Source organism: Sylvia atricapilla, chromosome 9 (genome assembly GCF_009819655.1).
Source record: "Sylvia atricapilla isolate bSylAtr1 chromosome 9, bSylAtr1.pri, whole genome shotgun sequence".
Taxonomy (NCBI): Eukaryota; Metazoa; Chordata; class Aves; order Passeriformes; family Sylviidae; genus Sylvia; species Sylvia atricapilla.
In genome coordinates, this window is record NC_089148.1 from 27,969,067 (window position 1) to 27,993,396 (window position 24,330).

Sequence of the window (24,330 nt, forward strand, 5' to 3'; positions counted from 1 at the left end):
TTCTTGAGGAAAACAAGAGGATAAACACCGAGAGGCTGTATTTGTTTTCTCCTCCCTGCTCGAAGGTGTTGCTGTTGGGGTGTTGTGGCTTTGGGAACTCTGAGAAAAGTATTTCATGTTTAAGGTACTCATCTCAGTGGGCTCTTCTACATCCCATGCTGTATTTTCACCAGTTTTCTTGAGGAAAAGAAGAGGATAAACACTGAGAGGCTGTATTTGTTTGCACCTCCCTGCCTGAAGACGTTGCTGCTGGAGTGTTGTGGTATTCAGGAACTCCCAGAAGGGTATTTCAGGTGAGCTGTAATTGCCTCCTCCAGCTTTCCCAGGACAAAACCAGCTGGAATTTTGCCACTCCTAATGTCTCCATCAGCAGTGGGAAACTGGACTGCTTTCCAGCCTGGATTCACGTGCTCTCTATTGTGTCATATCATGCAGACACTTCACCTGTGAGGCTGGAACTTCATCCAGGCTTGCAGGCTTGGAAATTCTGTATTGCTAAATCACTTTATCACGCTGCTGCTTCTCCCACTTTGGGATGGATGTTGTTGCTCCTGCCCAGGTTCTCTCCCACATCTAGGTGTTTTGTTGAAAGAAACCCAGAAAAGGCCCTGTAAAGGTATTAGCAGTCCCCAGATTTCAAACTCCTGGTTTTACCCTGGTGGCTGAAGAGCCCAGTGAGCCACCCAACACAACAGCCAGATCTCAGGTCAGATCATGCCTTTTATATCCCATTTTGGTACCTCCTGTTTCTGTAAATCAAAAAGCTTGAGTTGAATGCAGTAATTATTATGACGATAAACAAATATTTTTACTTATTTGTAGTGCAGCACCACAGATCCCACCGTGGTGGACGTGACAGGGCAGCACCACCAAACTCACCAACACCAGTCCCCAAACTCGCCAGAACTTGGAATTTCTTTTGTTTCAGGTTTTTCTGGCGGGATTAAACGCTTTGTATCTGCCTGTGCCCGTGCATTCCTCTGTATAAAAAGGGAAGGCAACAATTTTTGAGCTGCCCCCTGCCAGGGAATTTTTGCCTGCTCTAAACTCCCAGTCTCAGAGGGACGCAGGCGTTGGGGCAGCTGATGTGACATTGACCCTGAGGTAGAAAACAGCTCTGTCTCAAGCACTGCCCTTATCTCCTCTCCTGTTAGCTGGTTATCTGGAGCCTACACCTTGCAACCTCAGGTGTATTGTCATCAATCATTTCCTATTTTCTTCTGCGTGCTGGTTCCTCTCTGCCCTTCCTTTGTTAATAACCCAGTTTGCCTATATCCATAAAAATATCTGATTGTGATACCATTTATCCAAAGCGCCATACATCCATCATGTGCTTATGAGCGAGATAAACAAGGTCTCCTGGGAAATATGCCGCCAGAAATATATAGGATAAATAGCTATATCAAATGTGTGTCAGCGTGCAAGAGGGGGAAAATCCATTCATTAAAACCCGGGTGGAACTGCGGTGTTTTATTGTACCCTCTAAGCTTTTAGTTTAAGTAAGAAACGTACATTTTTGCTGCTTATCTCATCTTGCACAACTCTCCTGCTGCCCACTTCAGCGTGAGATATATTAGCTTCTTCCATTGCCATTGTAAATGTGTAATTGCTCATAATCTTTTTTTTTTTTTTTTTTTTTTTTTTCTCTCTCCTAGACCTTACAGGCAGCTTCTTCCTTTCTTCTGACTTCAGCTTTGCTGCTCCTGGGTTTCAGCATGTGGATGTTTGAGCCCTGGGGTGGAGGGGGAGGAGAGAGAGGGGCACTGCCCACCGGCCTTTGGTGTTTGAAGGAAGCCCATGGGTTTGTGTGTCAGTGCCTTGGTGAGGCGAGTGATGAGAATGAACCACTGGAGGTAAAACATAGCTTTTCTGCTCTTATTTATATGTTTCATGGTGGGATTTAACATCCTTTAATCACTTGGATTTATTATCTTTTTTTTTTGTTTGGTTGGTTGGGGTTTTTTTTTGGTTCTTCTGTGATTTATCCTTCTGGAAGCAGCTCTGAAAGCTGAGGATGCAGGTTGTTCTCCTGCAGGCCCCATCTTTTCCCAGCCTCCAAGGCATCAGATCTTTGTGTTCATCATGTTCATTAATTTCTCCCCTCTGGTCAAAAAAAGAAGTGTACTTGGTTTTCTGACTGAGGTGACTTTGTATTCATTTACTTGCAGGCATTTTCCTGAGTCCTAAAAAGTTGTTGTGAAGGTAGGAATTGCTTGTGAGCCAAACTGGTGCTTGGTGTAAGAGCCCTGGCTCATGTTTCCACATCACCTGGCAGCCAATGCCAAACAGCATTCATTAAATCACCTGCTGTCATCCTACATTTCACGTTCCTTTGGGTGTCTAAGTCACACTGATCCATTGGCGCTTCGTGCTGCTGCTTTTCCTAACATCTAAGACATCAAATTCAAGCCCTTGGGAGCAAATTCCTCTCTGGGTGAACAGCTTCTTCACCTGGAATAGCAAGGTTGGCCCGAAAGGCCACAGCTTTGCCCCCCAGCAAAGGGATTTTTCACAGGACAATCCATCTCAGGGTTTGAGACAACATGGTTTGTTGTTTTCAGCCCATGGTTTCGTTTACAAGCAAAAAAAAAAAAAAAAAAAAAAGCGGTGAAAAATTTGGCCTTTGGCAAACATGCCCACAAAAGAAAATATGGGGCCAGCTCTTCAGGTGCCATAAATCAGCTGCAGTGAAGGAGCAACACTGATTTACATCAGCTGAGTGTCAGCCTGTAAATCCCCACTGACACACAGTTGAAAAACAAGCATTTCCAAGCACCTGAGCAATTTCTTTCACTAAACCACGATCCCTTTCTACTCCCTCTCTCCATTCAGATGTCTACAGAAGGGCTGCTTTGTGCTTTGAGGTTTTGGTGCTGTTGTTGTTCATAATGCCTGATTCCTTCTCAGGGCTTTTTTTTCCCCCTCCCTTCTCCCCCTGCAATGAAAAGCTCAGTAAAATGAAGTGCCATTTGCCTCCCGTCCATCCCGGGTTTTTGTGGCAGTTCATTAAGGAGAGGGAGCTGCAGGCTCTTGCCGTGGTCTCTGGACACAGTTCAATACTGTGTGCATTCTTGTGCTCAGATTTACGTCTCACATTCAAAAAAGCCCCTTAAATCAAGCAGCCTGTTAGCATCTTCTCAGGCTCTGTGTGCCTGGGAGATAAAATGCCTGCGTGCTAATAGTCAATTCATCACTGATCTTACGGAGGAAAAGCCTTTGCCTGTGTGGGAACATCCTCTGCCCAACAGTTGCGCTCGAGCCTCTCCATTTATTGCTTTACTTATGTATTTAAACCCCCTCATCAGCTTGGGCTTGCATTTTGCAAGGATGCCTGGGCATCTTTAGGCTGAGGCCTTCTCCATGCAGAGCAGCATATGGCTGCGCTGCAAACGCAGCCCCGGCCAATATGCTGGACTTACAGATCTGACAGCGCCAACTCACAAAAGTTTCCTGGTGCATATGTCAGTACCAACTGCGTGTATCGTGAGCTTTTTCCTCTGTCTCCCAAAGGAAAACACACAAACTCCCTGAGAGTCAGGCTCAGCTGTGTGAACACTCACAGTGGGTTTATTTCATGACACGCTCTAAGCCCCGTGGTCACCAGCAGCTCCATCTCCTTTGGGTGCTATCTCCTGGGCTGCAGCAGCCTTGCTGGGTGCTGGTGGGGCTCCCATCATGTTTGGTGGGGCTCCCATCATGTTTGGTGGGGCTCCCACCCCATCTGCTGGGGCAAAACCACGGCAGCAGTCGGTCAGGTTTTACACAGCGAATCCAACGCGCGTAGAATTGACACATCGATTATTTCTCCCAAGGGCTAATCCCGTTGCATTCCTGGAGTATTCATGGCCAGCCCAGGTTCCAAACCAGCCCACCCCAGGCAGCTTGGGCTTTCAGCAGGCCCTGCTCTGGTGGTCTCTGCCAGCACAGGGCTGTCCCCCGCGCTGCGGGGCAGGGTTGGAGCAGTGCCGGCTGCGCCGTGACTTCCCCGCCTGGCACGGGGACCAGCCCGACCAGCAGCTCCAGCGCCCGTCCACATCACCACCTGGGCACACACAGAAAAGAAAGGGAAAAATGAACAAAGAAATAAAAGGGATTTCAGGTCTGGCTGAAACTTCCCTGGATATGGACTCCCTGCTCTATCCCAGCCACGGCCAAGCTGTTGAGATCAAGGCGCTTTGAAGCCAGAGCGGATGAATCAGCATCACCCCGAACACCGAGAGCTGTTTCTTGTCCAGCTCATCTGAAACCCTCTGCCTTTCCTTTTTCTCTCTCTGCAGCAACTTCCCCTCCTCTGACCAAGGCAAAAGTCCCCCTAACGTCGTGGGGATGTTGTGAAAAGTCCTTTTGGAGATGGGGCATTTCAAAGCTTTTTCATTACAGGACAGACTGAGTCATCAGGAGCGGTCGATACTATGGATTATGGCTGTGCTCCTGAATGATGGGAATGCTTGATGGCTGTCATTTACTGTCGTTTTTTATTTACTCATCTGGCCTTCATGCCTGGCTTGGGCACTTTATTAATCCAGACAGCGCAAATGGATGCTTGTGCTCCTGCTTAGTGCTGGCTGGGAAAGCTGTGTTTTCCATCTGCTGGAACATTGTGCTTTTTAAAAAAAAAAAAATTTAAATAAATTAATGTGGTCTTCCATGAGTGTTGGAACTGAAAATTTGAAATTAAAATTTGCCCATGAGTTAGAAGTGTGCCTGTCCCCGTTGTTGCTAAAATCAAGGAGCACCGGGCTGGCCAGTCCAGTGCTCTGCTTTGATGGCAGGTCTTGGGCTTCCCAAGCAAACTCCTGAGATTTGGAGACAACTTAAAGAACCTGAGCTTTTTCAAGAAACCCACTTTGCAGTCACTGAAGCAAAGCTTTGGAATTCAGCCTTGTAAACCATCTCTTCTCCAACTCTTTATCTCATCACAGCTTTGATTTTCCACTGGTAAGACCCCAGTGATGAGCCCATGGTTGGAGGCCTGGAGCTCTGCTGGAACTGCTCTGAAGATGGATTTTTCTGCCAGCTTCATGAGCTGAGATTTAGATTTTATTATTATTATTATTCTTTTTTCTTTTTCTATTTTTTTTTTTTTGTCACCATGAATCAGGACAAAAATATCCATCCAGAACTGGAACTTTTTTTAGAAATTGCAGAGCCTGTTCCAACCTCAGCTTTTTTTGCTTTCCACTTAACTTTTAGGATCATATAGAAAGTGAGAAAAAAACCCCATAAATATAAGCCTGTCACTTTGGAAAAACATATTTTTTCACCCCAAAATAGACAATCTAGTCAAAATGCATCCCGGGGAGGGGGTGGGAAATTTGGCAGTGTAGCAATTTTTTACTAAAACAGCTTTTTTGGTGGCACGCTGTGTGAGCAGTTGCTTCACCTGAGCCTTTCTCCTCCTCTCCCCTCCCTGCCTGCTGAGCTTTGTGCTCTTCCCCTTGGAGCAGCCATCCTTAGCGGGATGCCGTGAGCCTTCCAGAGGATTAATCCAGCAATTAAACACACCCTGATTTCCACTACCCTATTTATAGTAATAATGAAATACAGAATGGTTTGGGTTGGAAGGGAACATCCCATTCCAGCCCCTCTGCCATGGCCAGGGACACCATCCACCATCTCAGGCTGCTCCAAGCCCCGTCCAACCTGGCCTTGGACACTGCCTGGGATGGGGCAACCTGTGCCAGGGCCTCACCACCCTCACAGGGAAGATTTTCTTCCTCATATCGAATCTAACCCTGCTCTTTTTTCAATTTAAAGCCATTCCTCCATCTCCTGAGCTGCTATTCTCAGCCTCTCGCAGGGCTGCTCGGCATCACACAGCAACAAAACACAGAAGGGAAGGTGAGATCGAGGTGTGAGTGCCGGGAGCTGTTGGTTTAGCCACGTGGAGGGGGAAATCCATCCCCTTTGCTGCCTCTCCCCCTGCCCTGCTGCAGCCTGGGCTCTCACCTGGGCGCTTGCTCTGCTCACAGGCGAGGCCTCTGTAGCCAGGGCGGCACTGGCAGAAGCAGATGTCCCCCATCAGGACGGGTTCCCCGTTGTTGTGGCACTTCTCACAGCGGCAGGGGCTGAATTCCAGCAGGAATTCCTCCAGAGCTCTCTTCAGGTGCTGCCGTTTGTTCTCCATGTGGCCCAGGTCGCTCCTGCGGAGGATTTCGTGGATGGGCTCCAGCTGTGGGGGGAATGGAGATGGATGGCATGGAAACGATTTCGACTGGGCATCAACTTGGGATGCTGTGACATTGCTGGATGAATTCAGGACTGGGGGAAAAACTCATTTGTCTTCCTCGACAGCTGCATGTACATCATGCAAATGTGTTGCTGCCCCAGCGAGGAGCCACCGTTCCAAAACCTTCCTCATCTTGGAGGTTTGTGTGGGATTGGCTTTTCTGGACATGCTTTGGAGTTTTAGTATGGATTGGAATGAGGAGTTAAAACACTCCAGTAAGCCTGGAGGGTTTTTTTGACTGATTTCTTAGTGCTGTCACAGTCCCTGAGATTCTTGCATGCTTTTTGCCTTTTTGAAGAAAATGTTTTGGTAAGAGCTTTGGACAGAGGGTATCATCAAAATTTATTGCCATCCTATCGCTTGCAGTGGCCAGATTGTAAAATATCCAGTAAATGCTGAGAATGAGGAATTTTGCCTATATATTTTTTGCCCTTTGATGTAGTGAAATAATACTGTCATCTACAGCTTTGGGAATGTAACTCGCTCATCATATTTTCCAGCAGCAAAATACAGTTCCTATATACCAGTCAGCAAAAATAGTCCAGTCTGGGCAGCAATTATAACTTGCCCAACTGAATATTAATATTCAATGGGTAGTAAAGCTAAAAACTTGGCACCGTGTGAGGACACTTGTTAACACCTGTGCAAACACTCCCTGTCTAGGCCAGGAATTTGTTCCAGAGAAGCCCTGGGTGTCAGCTCACTGTGCAAGGCACTGTGAGAGTGATTCGTGGGGAGGATCAGGATCAGCTGGGCTTTGGGAAGAGCTCTCAGGCAAATTTGCACAAGCCTGTTTTGACAAACTGAGGGGGCTGTTGATAAGAGCTGCTGAAGTGGACATTGGTTACAGGGTGACTGCTCAGCGCTGGAGCAGCCAACAGAGAGGTCAGGGCATGGTTTACTGGAAGAGGGCAAGAAATTTTGCCCAGAATTGATGGGAACTTGTGCAAAAAGGTGAATAACCTGCAGCTGGAACTGAAAGCACTTCTGTGTTATCAGATCTTTCTGCCACCGGGTGCTGCCCAGGAAGGCTTGCACAGTCCTTCTTGACTTGCCAATAACACAGATAATTCCCAAGTTCATTTTCCCTTCTCTCACTCTCTGTCAGAGCTTTCAGACCTGCTTTCAAATGAAGACAAGAGGCATAAAAATGGCAGCAGGTCCCTGCCGTGACAGAGATCCTTCCCCCTCACACCACAGCTTCTCCTGGAGCACACTGGTGACCTTGGCATCTTGGGGTACTTGTGGTGCTGCTGACCACAGCTGAGGAGTTGTGGCCACCCCCTCACGCCTCTGCCAGCTCTGCCCTGGATTATTTGATTTTAGGGTTGCTCTTCTCTTCCATCCCCTTTGCTTGCACCCATCTCCTCCCCCTCCAGAAACCCTATGAGATACTTCAGTGCTCTTCCCATTTTATGGGGCATCCAGTGAAACCAAAGGGAGACTGAAGCCTTGCTGATTTTTATGGCCGCAGACCTTCTTTTTTGGAGTGTGAAGAAAGGATCCACCTAACAAAGCAGCCCAGAGAGATCCCTGCTCAGAGAACTCCTGGAGGGGAACTGTAATAAAACACCTTCCCCAGCCCTCTGTGAGTCCCCTGCTTATACAGGAGGGGAGACAGCATCAGGGAGAATACTAGGGGTGAATAAAACTGCAATTCGTTGTGAAGCTGTTGGGGGACACATCAGAAACTTAACCTGGCACTAATCCAGCATTAAGCTCCTTGTCCATCTCCCTGTGGATGCAGTCGGTGGGAGATGTACTCCCCATTGTGAAATGAATAAGAGGTTACAAGATCAGCGGCCCATTACATTTAATCTTGTTCTGTGATGGGATCACAATAAAAATACGAAATGATCTGCTCGACTACACTTTCATTCCTTAGAGCAGCAGAGTTTCTCGGACTGCAGAAAAGCCTTACCTGGAAATCAATAACTGCAGGATTATATTTTAATGACCTGCCCCAGTGACGATACATTTTGCCATCCCAGCTGTTCAGGAGCCCTCCACTGTAGCTGGTATCACCCCCTCTGATCCGGGGAATAATATCTTCCACAACTGCATTGTGGGTCTTATGATCTGCAAAGTTGAATCGCACACGTGTTATTCAGCTGCTGTTTCCACACAGGCTCCAGAAACTGGAGCTGAGATCAGGGGGCTGTCAGGGAGCTGCCGCCTGGGATCAGTGTGAGCTCAGTGCTCCCTGCTTGTGGGGTGAGCCCTGCCACCTGATCACGAGGTGACAAGTTGAGCATCCCAAATCCTCCAAGCTGATAAGGCCTGAAGAGTCTGAAGTCCTCCAGCCGTGGTTTCTGGGTAGGACATGGGTAATGGAACACACTGTCTATAGCTCATTATGAAATGTACAAATCTGGGGGTTCCTACCGTCTCTGAGTACTTTTTAGAGTCAGTTTTGACTTTCTGTCATTGCTGAGGACTGCAGCCTCTCAGCCACCCCACAGCCTCTGTTTCTAATCCAGATATTTGCTGCATTAATTCCTGCTCTTTTAAGAGGGATCAGTACTCCTGGAGACGTGGACCCAAAGTTTCTGTGGTCCCACCTTGTCTGGGGGATGGGACCGGAGCTCCCTGCCTCACACCTTGTGTGACCCTACACAAATCTCTGTGCCCAAATGACCAAAACAAGCAACCCAAGGATCCTCAACAGCCCCCTGCCCTGCTGCTGTACCAGTGTTCATGAATCCGTCATGTCGGCATTTAGAGTGTGACACACTTGCACCCAGGTTCAGCATCTCCTTGCTGAATGTAACGCCAAGGGACAGGCCAACACAGGCAGTTATGTCCTCGGTGCTGATGGCTGCAAACCAGAAAACAAACAGGTAAATTCAGTGACTCGGGCTGTTCACTTTTCCTACTTCTTTTTTCTATCATTGAAGAAAACGTTCGGTTATTTTCACGGCTTGTGTTTCGAAGTCAAAAGCATTTCTGGGCAGAGGAAAAACCCCAATATTTTATTGGGGTATATTTGGCCTATCGTATAATAGGTGTAAAATTTGTTTCCATCGAAAATATTCGAAGAAAGTGAAAATCTGAAGGCGCCAGGCACAAATGTCTCTGTTTGATCTATATATTTAACAACAAACTTTTGGTTTTTTTTACAGACTGACTCATAGCTATGGTAAATCCAGGAACAGCAGCTGAAATCAATAGATCCTCACTAATTTTTCCTAAATTCAGGTTCTGGCCCACCTATCAATGGCCTAAGCAGCACCTCAAGGAGTAACTAAGAAAAGGCCTGTGTGCTGAGAGCTGCCAGAGCTTTCCTGCCTGCTGCTGCCATCACCACCGCATACATCATGAAAATATGTAACTGGAGAGCCATGAAGCGACTGCAGAGGGGAGAAGGGAACTAATGAGGTGGTTTCACCAAGGTAAGCAATGTGCATATTTCATACAGCCTGGTTTTATGTAAGCACTTCAGTGTACTGCAAATATAAGGCCGTCCTCTTTAGTGGTTAAAAAGTCCATTGATTTCAGTAAATGCGGGTGCTGTAAGTAATAGGTAACTTTTATGTTGCTCTTTGTTGTCAGAGGACCTTAAATTGTTTTCCAGAAGGGCCTTCTGATCAATACCACGGTACTGAAAGGAGGCACAGAGGTCAGTGGGGTTTGTGTGTTGTGGTTTAATGGTCTGAAGTTTAAACCTCTGTCGCAGTCCCACCCTGGAGCGCTGTCTGCTGAACAGCCTCAGCTCAGCCCTAGGGAGGAGGACCTTGCCTTGCTTGTGTTTAAAATATTGCTCAAACACTCGTGGCTCTGGTTTTGTGCAGTTGTGGGATGGTTTGGGTTAAAAGGAACCTTTTTAGGGCCATCTGGTCCAGCCCTTCTCCCTCCTGGGCAGGGATATCTTCAACTACCTGAGTTTGTTCAGAGCCCCATCCAACCTGGCCTTGAATGTGTCCAGGGATGGGGCTCCTCCCACCTCTTTAGACAACTTGTGCCAGTGTTTCCCCATTCTCATTGTAAAAACTTCTTTCTTTAATCTATGTTGACCCTCTTTTAGTTGAAAACCATCAGTCCTTGTCCCATCACAACCAGCCCTGGTTAAATCCTGTCTTTCTAATAGGCCCCTTTTAAGTACTGGAAGGTTGCAGAGAAGTCTCTCTGGAGCTTTTTCTTGTCCAGGCTGAACAACCTAAATTCCCTCAGCCTTTTCTCATAGGAAAGGTTCTCCACTCCTCTAATCAGCTTCGTGGTCTCCTCTGGGTTTGCTCCAACAAGTTCCATTGGGACCAACAGCTGGAGACCCCAAAAGCAACACTGCACGTGGGGCCTCACCAGAGGGGCAGAATCCCCTCCCTTCACCTGCACTTGGCCTTCTTGGACCAAATGAGGTTTCCAAAACTTGTTCAGATCCCTCTGGGGTGTCACCTGCAAACTTGTTCCCTTCTGCACACCCTACAGGAGAGGCTCGCTGGGGCCAGCTGGGATCTGCTCCTTGGCTTGGAGGATCCAAACCCTGTTAGGTCCTCAGCATCCTGAGAAAGGGGTGCAATCCTGCCTTCAAAGTGGTGAAAGAGACCCGAAACATGCTCCAGACTTGAATGGGAACTGCATCCCACTGCAAAACTGGGCCCTTGAGGAAGATTAAACGTGTGGCACTCAATTACTCGCACTAAACTGTTCAACAATTGTAAACACAGTGGGTAAAGTTCATTCACCCAAAGCAACATGAGTGATTGCTTATCTTGGTGCTGGAGTGCCATAAAATTAAACTTGAGGAACACCCTGATTAATTGATTTGCCATGGTTCCTCTTGAGTAATTATGTTCAGCGAGGGGCTGTCGATACCATTCGCTATTGGTCACGGCCAGATCGGGTCTTGATAAATGAAAAGTGGTGATCACTGCAAAAGGGTGGCCTCACTAAATACTGGCACTTGGAGGGGGGAAGCCCTGATAGGGTTGGATTTTTTTTATTTTTTTTTTTTTTTTCATATGATATAATTTGAGATAGTAAAATGTGCTCGAGTGATAAGATTTACTGCCGCGTTTTGAATTAATCAGAATATACGAAGACTCTTTCTAATTTACTCCGTGCGTGATGTTCCTCCCATAAATGTTCTTGTAATGTGTGAACACATTATACTGTTTTCTGCTAAATAATAGAACCATAACAATCTATTTTAAAAACAAGTAATGAAAAATATTGATGGCAGAGCAACCAGGGACCTCGTTCTGACACATGTATTTATTTCACTCATGACCACATCCATATAAGCCCTTGCAGCCCTGAAAGCTGGGAATGGGTCTGGCAGCAAAACTGCAGCCCTAAGCCCTGCCGTGAGCTGTGGATAGCTAAATGAAGAAAATGCTTTCATTTTCAAAATTCAGGTTTCCTAAATGCTCAAAGTCCAGCTCTGTGCTCAGTGACCACCTAAGATGGGTCTCATTTAGGGAGGACTCAAGCAAAGGATCTTTTTCCTGAGTTTGTGCTTTAGTCACTGCTCTATAAAAAAAAAATGAATTTTCTCTGTTGCAGAGCATTTAGCAAACAGCCTCGTGGGCTGAGTGAGCCCTCAGGATGCAGTGGTTGATCTAAAGCAGCTCCATGCTCAGCCCTGTGGGGACTCAGTGATGCATCTGCAGAGCTTCAGACTTATTTTAGGAAACTCTAATTTTAAGACTTGAGCACTTACATCCTGATGCTAACCATTCCTCAGGGAGGGAGGATAATCCTCTTGCAAACACAGCCTCCAAACATGGCTGTGATCAACATTAGAGAAATCAGGGTGTTTTTTTGCTAAATGCTTTCAGACAGTGGCATATCAGACACTGCAGGTGGGTCCTTCTGGGTCAGCATTGTGTGACACAGAGCACTGCTGGCTTGGGAAGGGTGGACTTCCTGGCAGAGCCTGGATTAGATGAAAATTATAGAATGGTGCTGCATTAGAATGAAAATTGCATCTCTGCTGTGCCACATTTTTGTCTTTTGCTGGACTTCAGCATCCTTCTTTCCTAAGATAAGGCATCTCCTAGCAGTAAATCTCCTTACATACACAGCAAGCACAAGATAAAGAAAATAATAGCCTCCCTCCACATGCTCTTGATTAATTCTTCCTCTGAAATTGGCAGTCTGCTTCCTGAAGACTTGCTTGCCAAGACCTTGTTCACTTTTATATCACTCACCCTTCAAAGTGAAGAAGTAATTTGAAAAAGCATCATGTTTCCAAACATTAGGGGTTCAGGAACTTGATGAAAATTCTCTCAATCAGTAATTTCTTGTGGGAAAAATTGGCACGGTTAATGTGCACTATGGAGTGCGTGGTTATGCTAATGGTGATGGGGCCAAATCATTTCAGACCAGAGGCAGAATCTGGGGCAGAACCATATGAAGTTACTGAAATTAGAGCAATTTACACCTGTCTTCCAAGATCACAGTTTCCTCCTGAATTGGTGTCTGGCCAAGGCAGTGGTACCCTCAGCACAGCAGAGTGATGGCCCGTAGGGGAAATGGGATCTATTGCATTACTGACACCTTTACAGAAGTTGGCAACCTGGTTATTGAGCTAAAATCCCATATTATTGCTCTGCATCCCGTGTTTTTTGATTAGGAAAAATGTTATGCCTTTGACTTGCCAGCAATGGCAGTTCTCACGCTCTTGGGGTCTGCAGTGGGTGTTCTATCTAACTGAGATTTAGAGGTGGGACTCTCCAGCCTCACACACTCCAATTTGCTGAGAACTGGAGCTAACAGGGGTCTGTTAGTCTCCAGATGTGGCACTAAGCAGAGTGAAGTGGCAGAGGTATTGCCAAGTGCAGTGCAATATTTCTGTTTGCAGAAAATTGTGCTATGAACAGGCTGGAATGTGAGAGGGCTGATTTGCTGAGCTCTGGGTGCCTTTGCAGCCTTCAGGCATCCATGGTGAACAAAGATGACAAAGAAATAGGAGAAGATTAGCAAGTGACACTGAAAAAAACGGAGAAAATAATGCTCAAGTTCCTTCCTTAATGACCAAAACCTCACCCAGGTACTTCTGAGAAGCACATTTGGTGACACTCAAGCTAATCCCAAGCCACACGGCCGCTAGTGCCACCAGGCTGTAAATGCCAGGTTTAAAGCAAAAAGCTGAGAGCAGAGAATGCGTTTTGATTTTTCTGACCTTTTCTTCTCATTTCGTCCTTATTGGTGACGAGGATGTACTCAAAGACACCGCCCATGGTGCCAGATGTCATGAAGTGGGTGCCATAGTCGTTGATGAATTTGGCATACATGCCATAGTTGTAGGTGTCTGGGAGGTCCTGCAGCGACAGCAGCATATCTTCATTCAGAACAATATTGTCCCTTCTCATCTTGAAGCGGGCTGTCTGCACCTTGGTCCTTACTCTAATGAATCCAAGATTCTGCAGGTAAAGAAAAGAGGAGCTGCAGTCAACATTAATTTAAAGAAATTAATTTCCAGTCTTCAGGCTTGCAGGGGAGAGTCTCTGACTCTTGGTGCATGTATGAAAACAAGCCCAATTTTAAATGAAATAATGCTAATCCTTTTTTTTTTTTAAGTCTCTTTCTGGTGTGCTGTGGAGGGTGGGGGGCCTTGGGAGTTGGATACTGCAGTGTTTTTATTGATGTGTGAATATGATCAGAGTTGGGCTCCACATGATTCCCCTCCATTCTCTGCTTCTGCGATTTCTTTTTCTGGTTTCCTTTCCATACTGTTTATTCCCCTTTTGCTTTTTTCACAAACTCAGTGAGTAACAAAGAACAAGGGTCAAGCCCAGCCCAGCAGAGGGAAGATTCCTGGGCCAGGAAGATGCTGATAGAGGGAGAATTTCCTGGATATACCACCAGCTCCAAGGCTCCACTTCTGTATTTGCTATTGCTTTGGACAAGTCTCCACTGCAACATGAGCAGCCCTTTAAATGATTCCTCCAATAACTGATCATCATTTAGCTGCAAACATCATGTGAGTCTGGACAAGGGCACAGTAAATACTATAATGGTGCTCATTTCAAACAGCTTTTAAGGGCATTTTAACTCGGAACACCATCAAAGTAATTCTTCTTTATTGTTTTCTGTCAGCAGCCTGGAGAGACGTGGAGATGGGGCACGGTAAATGTGGGAAATACCAGCACTCATGTTATTAGATTGGAAAGAGGTCAGCACAGCCAGTCCATGATGTAAACCCTCTGTGAGAAGTACACCCTATTATCAGGTGCTATTTTTTCAGCGTGGTGTTTTAACCTCCTGTAAAAAGTAGCCTATTTCCCCGTCACGAGGCAGCTCGTATTAATTTGAGCGAGATAGATTTGCTACCAGAGATCATTCCTCGAGGATAATTGTTTTGATCAGCATCTTGATATTCCCTCCTCCCTCGTCGTCACTTTTTAAGCATTTTTTTATTTTATTTATGTGCTTTATGTAGCCATGAAACAGGATGGGGTGAGATGACACGTGCCGTGGCACTCAGTAATTCAATTTTATTCCCACTCCCTGTTTGCTGAAACATACCAAGAACAGCAAACAGGATTACTAACGATCATACACTCGCAATTACGTGAACAAATTAAGGTACAATTACCCTGTGTTAAAAAATGCAATTGAGAGAATAAACTGACATAAGTTACAGCCACACCATGCGCCGGCACAGATGATGCAACTGGAGCAGATGCATCACTGCTTTGATTGTGGTTTTTTGAGTTTTGTTTTTATTTTTTTTTAATTTTTTACCTTTGCTTCATATTGCGTGACGTTCTTCAGGGTTTTTTTTGCCATCTGATAAAGTGAGGCCCAGGTTTACCATGACAGCTGTACTTCCAGGCCCAATTCCAATGGTGAAGCCTGTGCTTTGGGAGTTTTCTCTTTTAATGGCGTTAAGCAGTTCCTTTGAATCGTCGTAAGACTCAAAAGAAAATCCAGAATCAGCATGAGCCTAAAATGAGAGGAGCAGACAATAATTTTTCAGGTGCTTCCCTTCCTTTTTAATCTTTATTTCTTGAAACAATACCTCTGTTAAAGCCCACGATGCTCCTGACATCACCAGCACTGACTTCAGTGAATGTGGAATAAGGAATTAAGTCCCGTGCCATTTCATTTGGAAATATGTGAGAAATGTGGATAAAGCCAAACATTTTGATTCATCCATCTCCAGGCAGGGGAGAGGTTTGTGTTTAGCCACTCAAAGCCAGAGTGGTAATGGTACCAATTAAGACACTTCCCATTCTAAAACCCTCCTTCCAGTTCCTTACAGCTCTGCCAAATCCCAACGATTTGGACTGAAATTTTTTCTCTCCAGCCTGCTTCTGGAGGAACTTATTTAGGAAAAGAAAAATTCAACATCTATTTACAATGGCAAGGTTAGAAAACAAACACTGTTTTGCTTGTGTTTTAGAGGAGTGACCTTTTCCTTGACAGCTTTACTTTGCTGGCACGTGGAATCAAGCAGCTCTGCTGAGTCTGGGCTGTGCCATTTGCCAGCTGTGTAAAACCCAGCCCCAGTGATCAAACTGGGCACGAAGGGAGTTCAATCTGCTGGGAGGACATGAAAGCTACTTGCATTGAGTAATATTTCCCAGGAATTGTAGAGGTGGGCGGAGCCCCGGCTGCTCTGCCCTGGAGGGAGCCAAGCTGAGGAGTCAAGGAAGAATTTCACAACTTCAGCCAGAGCACCTAAGGCAAAGACAAACCTCCTAGCTACGGTGACCTATCTGGAGACCCACAAGCCCCCTCGGGATTTTATGCAGATCTGTTACAGTTGATTGGTTCTGTACCCTTTTCCTCCCACCCTGGTGTCCCATAAAAACCCCTGAGTGTCCTCTGGTCAGCAGAGGTTCCTCGTCCCTGGATCCCTTTCGCTGGTACCCTCTCAATAAAGTACCACCTGCGGAAATTCCATACGAGACCTCTCTCTCTCTCACCACGGCCAGCTAAAAGAGGGGCTAACTCACAAGGGCATGAGCTGAGAGCACTGAGATGAAATCACTGAAAGCTGAAATCACTGAGCTGAAAAATCACTGCTCTGCCCGATGCTGAGAAGCCCCTCTGCCAGCTGAGGAGCACCCTGACCCCCCAAGGAGCTGTTTCTAGCGAGACATCCTTTGGGGTGGCTGTGGCTCTCTGGGTCCCAAGTGGCGGACCCCATCCACCAGCTGACATAAGGAATCATGTGTTTTCATTCACTCATTCATGTCAAAAAACAGGGCAAACATTTAACAGTGTGGCCAAGGCATCCACTTATGGTGTGGGAGACCCAAACTGAATCCTTGCTCTGCTTGGATAAGTGTCCAGCATCAGACATGACCTTATGGGCTGTAGGTGTTGTGATCCCCGGTGATGGGTTTCAGGATCCCTGTCTCACTCAGAATTTGGATTTATGCCCCTTGTAGCCATGCCATAGACTTAAAATGCTTTCAGAGACTGAACTAGCAGCATTGTTACCATTTCACACATGGCCAGCTCCATCCCTAGCGAGGCAAAGGGCTTGTGCAAGCTCTACAACTCATTACTGTGGTAAATATTAAAGGTAGTAAGGCTTTTAGAAATCTGTGAAGGTAGGCCCCAGAAACAGAAAGAGCTGAAAAATTTAGAATCAGCTGTAACTGCAGAGTTTGAAAGTAGAAATAGTTACAATAGCACAGCAAGCAAGGACATAAAACAATAATCTGAGCCTTAGGTTTGGCTAGGATAGATCTTACTGCTGCAGAAAAATATGCTTAGCAAGACAGTAGAAAGTTTTAAGCTTAATAATGGAATACTGTTTATTGTTAATAGAAAACATACAAGCAAGAATTATTTGAAGCAGGTGTACGTGTGCTTTCAGTGATTGGTTAGAACAACTGTCTGTAAGCTTTAACAATATGTTATTGGCTGGAAAACTTTTAAGAGGCTCTGTAACAAAGAAATCTTTGGCTGCTGCTGGCAACAGGTGACTTATTTCCATCCTTTAGCTGTGTAAAATCCTGTTACGTGACTGATGCCACAATAAAGGTTTGAGGAGCACCTAGCTGTAGTCCTGTCCCATTCATGCTTGAAGACCCAACACACATTAACAGCAGGATTTAGAGAAAACACCTCTCTCTTGGCTGTGACTGGGCCAGAGGAAGCAGCAGGGATGCCTGGGTGATAAACCAGGTGAGTTCCTTGATGTGCCCTGTGGGCTTGAGAGATTTTTAGCCTGCTAGCAGCTGCTAGGTTTTTCCCAAGGAAAACCTTCTCAAGAAAACTTCTTCTCAAAACAATCTTGACAAATAACTATCCTTTCTCAAAACACTCTTTCTCTAGGTGATATTTTGCTGGTTTTCTCTTGTCCAGGAATCAAATGCGGGTTGCTGCGGTGAGCACACCCAATCTTAACCACTAGGCCACCAGGGAAAGGCTGTTTTGAGGAAAGATAGTTGTTTGCCAGTTTTGTTTTGAGAAGAAGCTTTCTTGAGAAATTTTTCCTTGGGAAAAAGTTAGCAGCTGCTAGCAGGCTAAAATCTCTCAGGCGCACAGTGCCGTAAACCGGCATTTCCACTGTTGACTGCCTGTTGAGCTGCCTTAAAGACTAATCTGTGCCTGATCCCTTTGTGGGAAGTTTGGCTTTCCTGTTTGGCTGCGAAATCAATGCTGTGTTTGGCCTCCAGAAGCACCCACCAGGAACTGGAAGACGTGGAAGTTGTAGGGCTTGCGGTAATACTTCTCGTCGTCCCCGTAGTGCAGGCGCTCGCAGACGGGGTCGTACCGCAGCTCCCGCCACTCCCCGTTGTACACGTACTCACAGTGCCCTCCAAAAAACTCGTGGTCATAAATGTTCTCCCTCCCTTCCTGCGTCAGGATGTTGTACCTTGGAAAGGATCAACAGTTCAGGAGATGGAACTCCATTTCAACCCCCCATAGCTTATCCATAGGTTATCCATAGCTCTGAGGTTTTATTTCCGCGGTCGCTGTCACAGGGTTCTCCTGTGACACTGCAGGTTATCTATGCTCAGGCCTCCTGAGGAGCTGGGAAAGAGCTTAAAGCTGGGTTGGGTTTGTTGTCTCATTGCTGTCTCCTTCCCAAAGCTACCAGGAGACAAACAGCCATTTTATTTCCGAGGCATTAGTTTGGACTCAACGTGAGAGAAATGGAAGAAATCAGGGAAGTTGCCCAGCCCCTCCCAGCAAGTGCAGCCATGAGAGTCTCAAAGTCCTGGAATTCCTCCAGGTTCCTCTTGAGCCTAATGCATCTCATTGTCACAAAGTGCTTCCTGGCATTCTCTGCAATTATTTTCTATCTTAATTTCATCTCTTTCTTTTTAATAATGGTCCCCTTTCTCAGGGTAGTTAACACCCTCCCCAGACATGAAGCCTGTGCTTTGCCAAGTCTGTCACTTATTATTTCCTTATTCCTCCTTCTTCCTGCTCTCCAGCCCTCACAGCTGCTGCCCTCTGAAATCTCTCCTATTACTTAGTATTCCATGTAATTCTGTGGCCCAAAGTGAAAGCGTTATTCAAACTAGACAGCAGCACTGCTCTTCTCAACAGGGAACCATCTTTTAGGACTAAGAGAGCAAATGCCTTTGCTTTTGTGTGTTCTGCAGGAGAAACACTTCAGAGAGCAGAATTAAACAGGGTTCTCAGTGAAAATTAATGCATGCCTTGTAAGACTTTGGATGGACCCTCCCAGGCCCTGGGCCAGAGGGAAATTTATCTCAGGGACTCCAGAGAGTGTTGGATTGAGGTGATGGGAAAGTTACACAAAGGCTGGCTCCATTCTCGTCCTGTAGCCCATGTTCATAAAATCCTAGAATGGTTTGGGCTGGGAGGGACCTTAAAGATCACCTCATTTCAATCCCTCTGCCACAGGCAGGGCCATGTTCTCCAAGGGAAACTGAGCAGTAGCTTGGTTAAAATACACAGTTTTCAACAAGGGTGTCACGGTCACAATTTGCATTTCAGTTTCATTTTATTCTGGGTTTCTTTTTTGCCTCTATTACCTAATCAAAATTTGAAACTGAGCGGGGATAGGAGTATTTACATACACTCGTGTGGAGCTCAGGCTGTCTGCCTTGAATCTGTGCTCTGAAGTCTTAAATCCTGGAGTAAAATCTCTTTAAGGATGAATGCCAGCAGGATGCTGCACCTCCAAAGTCTCGTGTTTGCTTTAGTCTATTGCTTTTAACAGCTGGAGAAAGCTGTGAGGTAACTGAGATTTATTTTTTCAGAAGTTTAAAAAGGGTATCACAGGTGCTGTGGTCAGGTAATAGATCATGGACTGAATTTGAAATAAATGCTGGAATGAACTCATGGTCGCATGGGGCAAATCCTCCCCTTTGGGTTTTGCACAGCCCCCTATCAATTCATGGATCACCGCTATTACTAAGGAAGAGCAATGGAAGAAACATAATCCTGTTTTGATTGCAAGAGGAGCAGCTATTGATTAATTACTCACCCTTGGACTGCTTTTTCCACCCCTGGGATTGGTAACAGATCTTCACAAGGGCCTTTGTTATCTTCATCCTCACAGTTACTCTCATCAGACCCATCTCTGCAGTCGCTGTGTCCGTTGCACACAAGATGCCGTTTAATGCAGCGCCCTAAAGTGCACAGATGCAGGCGGTGGCTTATCCGCCCTCCAGAAATCCTGGCTGGCAGCTTGCATTGATTGTGCTGTTTTTCACCCACATCTCAGGGCCACAAGGACTCATGCTGGGTGTTAAACACAACGTTATTCCCTAGGGAATTTGCTTTTCCAAGCTTCTGGGACCTAAACGCAGCACAGAGTCCTGGCTGGCCACTCCCATGGGCTTCTATCAGGTGGGAATCAAGGAGAGGTCACCTCGCTGTCCTGACTTTTATTTTCTGAAATCACACTCTTGGAAAGTTGCTATAGGAGTAGCTTCACCCTTTGGCTTAAGGAAGTCAATTCCATCTTATTAAAGTGCAAGTTTTCCCCTTCCCATTGAAGGAGGCATTTGGGGAGTTTATTGCAATAATTAATTGCAAGAATGGGTATTTGTAGGAAAGGCAATATGGAAGGGCTTTTGCTTCTGGGAGCATGGAAAAAGCCTTGAGGAGGGAACTGGCACTGCTGAATTTACCCCAGTGGAGTGGCGATAACCTGCTCCAGCTGATGAGCTGGTCACAGAGCTGACCCGTGGCTCCAAATTTCGATAGAATTTTTGTTAAATGCTCAGGAAGTAAGTTTGAGTCATTTGTGTAGAAACAAAAAATCTGTCAAGGCTAGTCAAAGTTTCAGAGAGCAGCCGTTTTATATCCTAATCCTCAGAGCTGGAGGTGGCTAAAAATAACTAAATCACCCCAACAGATTGCTGGTTGGATTGATGATTGAACTCTGGCTCTAGCAGGGGAGAAAGCAGCGCGTTGTGGGAGTGCTGTGCCCGCCGAGGGGAGTGTGAGCACACAGCAGTTGGAGCAGAATATTCCCACTCTCTTTGTTCCACTGAAAAACCCACATTCTTCATGCCACACAGCCTTGTTTTCTACCCAAATCCTAGTGCAACACGGATGGATTTCTGTAAAAGTGGGGGGAAAACACTGAAGAGGGGGAAAAAATCCTGCTTTCTCTCGTACCGATTCACCCTCCCGCTGCCTGGGGCAGGGGGCTGATACCCCCACGACCAAAACCCCTCTGTGGCAGGGGTTTGTGCCTGGTTCACTCACCTGTTTCCTCACACTGGAAGTCCTGCCCACACCCTGCTGGGCCTGTGCACTTTGTTTCAGCTTGGCAGGCTCGCTCATCCCAGAGGTGCCCTGCGCAGCGTCGCCCTCCGAACTGTGCCGGCTGCTCCAGCCGCCGGTACCGGTGCTGCACAGAGACACAACCACCTGCAGCCCCCACAGACATCCCCTCCACGGGCCAAAACCCCACCAAAACTATCCTTTTAATACACATTCCTATTTTTACGTGTGTGTGTGGCTTGAAGACTTTGTACATGATAAAGGCAGGGGGGTCAGCAGAGAGCTGGGAGCTCAGATTTGCCTGGAGTTCATCCATGTGAACTTAGAGCGGGCTGGAATGGCTTTTATACCTTGGAAAAATACGGCATTTTTCCAGCTGCATTTGGTTTGTCCTGCAATGCACCAGGCTCAGATGGACACAGACACTAATTACAACACTGATCCTGCAACATTTCTGATGGATTATTAATGAGAAATGCTGCTCTTTAAACTAGGAAGGGAAAAAAAAAAAAAAAAAGAAAGGGCGAAGAGCCATATTATTTACTGATAATATACTGTCTATAAGCACAGGAACAAAAAAAGGCAGGGATAAAATAAACTCACTAGAAAGCAGAATTATGTCAGGTATTTGAAAATAAATTCTCAAACTATGAAGGCATATGTGAAATGATAAAAAAAATATGAGAACGGGAGCTGATGCATGAAGGCTGCTCCTAATTTCTTTTCACTGGACTATTTGCATTAAGAATCAGGAGATATTTAATTAAATCTGAGACAGAAAATGAAGAAAGTCTTGGGCAAGTATTCTGGCCTGATTCTTCCACCATTTGCCTTGATTTTGCTTTTCCTGTTTTGCTGCCTCGAATAAATTTATTCCCCAGTTTACACCAGGGTAAATAAGAGCCTCTCTAGCAGAGGAGCATTTCCATCATATTTGGATGAGTTTACTGGATGCTTCAGAATGATGAATATGTATAATATATATAATTAATGTGTGTACATCCTCATCACAGACACATCTGAAGATAAATGAATACATTACAGTGGATCCTTACTTTTTTCTCTTGGCAGGGGAAGCAATCCGTCCATCCTGACCACTGGCTCAGACGACAGTCGACAGGGGTTGGAGAATTAACATCTCTGCTGCTTCTTCTAGGGAGGGGAAGAAAGAGTGGTCTAAGGTCTTTGAAGCTGTGTTTTGAGAGGGGCTGGGGGCTGGAAGGGGGGAAATTATCTCTCTGCGTGTGTTTTTCCATCAGGAAGCTGTTTTGTAGGGAATGGGAAGCATCCCAAGATGTCCCATGCAAGGATTCACCATCAGAATTGAGCAGGGCCTGCAGGTGCAATACCTGGGGATTTTTTCTTGGGATTCCTGTTCTTCCAAGATATCTTTGCCTTTTCCAATAGATAGATTGCAATTAAATGTGTGTGTGTATATATATGTATATATATGTATATATATATATATATATATTACCAACCATCCGTAGTAAACAGAAGTAATGTTGTGAAGGGACGGGTTTTAAAGAAAAGCTAATTTTTTTGCCTTTCTTTTCAGAAGCACACCACAATCTCCAGGAGCAGGGATGTTTATCACTACTGAGCCTGTTTTGACGGCACTTTCTTTACACCAGTGTGAACTCGTGGTCAGGATTTTTCCCAGTGAGTTTGAGATCAGATCCTGGTTTCCATGGGTTTTGTGGAGGGGTGGGAATGGCTGCACCAGCAGCCCTGAGAGAACAAGGTACAAAGGACTTCGACTAAGAATCTGCTGATTGAGTATTTCTGAAGCAAAATACACAAATCCTGAGGAGAAGAACAAAATAACTAAAGGAATATTATGAGGAGAAAAGGGCAAAGGTAAGGTATTGTAGTAGCTCTTGGATCAGAATCTCTGCACATACTCTGAATATCCCTACACAACAGCCAGAAAATACTTCTCCTGCCTCCCAGCCCAGTCATTACAATCTCTAGTTCTGTCTCCACTCTCAAAACCTTCATTTGTGAGAGCCATTTCTTTGTCTTGAGGAGCAATCTGTGGGCATGCAAATACAACCCTGCGTTTGCCACAGGCTTCGAAGCGTTTTGAGGGTTTATTCTGAGCCAGAACGTTATTATTTTTACCATTATTTTGGTGATTAACTAATGAGCAGTCTGTTTTACTTCCAAGACTGCAGTCCAAAGAGAAATATTGATAATTAGCAGAGGTATATAACTCATGGGGGATTCATCAGAGGCTGGGGAAATGAGATTTACTGAATGAAAGCCACGGCGGCTCAGTGAGGGAGGCTGTGGGTGGAGATCCCTGTGTGAGATGGAAACCCAGGAGCCTGCAGATGAGCCCAGAGCTGGAGGACACGCAGGTATTGATGCCTTTTTACTCTGACAGGAGAGGATTTGTGGGCTGCATCCTTCAGCACTTCGCCAAGTACTTAATTGGCTCACCTTCGATTGGATTTTACATTTACCTCTTCATTATTCCGCCTTGTTTGATAAGTTCATCAAACATCAAAAATCTCGTCTTTGTTCATTTTCAAAAGGGATTATCGGAATAAGCCTTCATAATTAAGTGTATCACTACCACAGTTTTTTTTTCCTTTCTGCCTTCTCCTTGTCTCCATGTTCCAATTATCACCGATACCTTTTTTTGATCCTCCTAAATCATATTTGCTTTTACAACAAGCTTGAAATTAATAGCTGCAGAAAAAAAAAAAAATCCACCCCTTTCCCCATCATGACACTATAGCTTTAGAAAAAAAATGTAACTTGTTTATTCCTTTCTTTCAAAGCCCAAGTGACACTCAGATAGGTTAATAATATTGTTCATGGGGAAAAAAAAAACCAAACCTGAGGTATGAGGATCTGGCTTGGGCTGAAAACTGGGTTATTCACATGCACTTGTTAGCTTCGTGTTGTAGAGTGTAAAATAATTATAATGCAAAAGAATATGAAAAATATTAACTCATAAATCATCCTGTATAGAGAATTCATTTCAAGTGCCCAAACCCAGCCTGGTAATTTCAGTAAGGGAGTTTAAGAAGGCTTAATAGTCATCTGTAAAAGGAAAGCCCTTGTGCAAACAGTTCCTTTAAGAAGGAATTACAATGCCTGGCTTGGGCTTTGGACAGCTGCCAATTCTTGAATTTTTTTTTTTTTCCTGGTAGCTTTGTGCACATGCCTCTAAAAAAGTCAGGCCGAAACTGATGGGCTGATTGACGTGCTGGTAAAATTCCTGTCTGGAAATCTGGGGAAGGGACCAGACTTACCTGTGGGAAGGCAATGCCTGGAGCTCCTCGCATGCCGTGGTCTGGACTGATGTTAAAGCCAGTGAATACACAGACAGGATCAAGGCACAGAGCTGAGCCAGGCCCCACCACATTGCTTTGCCATATGTAAATGTTTGCTATAGATCAGCTGCAAACCAAAGCTTTTAAGTTTTCAGGACTGCTGGAAGGGGCAGGGAGCCCACCAGGCTCCGAAAC

The 24,330-nt window shown here is 45.6% G+C and overlaps 2 protein-coding genes across 2 annotated transcripts in view; both read right to left on the bottom strand.

The window, feature by feature from the left end:
- PRKAA2 (protein kinase AMP-activated catalytic subunit alpha 2) overlaps positions 1-24,330 on the bottom strand; it is a 330,475-nt gene that overhangs the window by 246,383 nt on the left and 59,762 nt on the right. The window lies entirely within an intron of this gene.
- C8A (complement C8 alpha chain) lies at positions 3,535-24,317 on the bottom strand. The gene is given in 12 exon segments (XM_066325422.1): positions 3,535-4,042; positions 5,950-6,172; positions 8,151-8,308; positions 8,919-9,047; positions 13,353-13,593; positions 14,918-14,956; positions 14,958-15,119; positions 17,822-18,011; positions 19,599-19,743; positions 20,831-20,975; positions 21,904-22,000; positions 24,115-24,317. Coding segments are annotated over 12 exon segments (1,794 nt in total). The 5' UTR covers positions 24,228-24,317; the 3' UTR covers positions 3,535-3,890.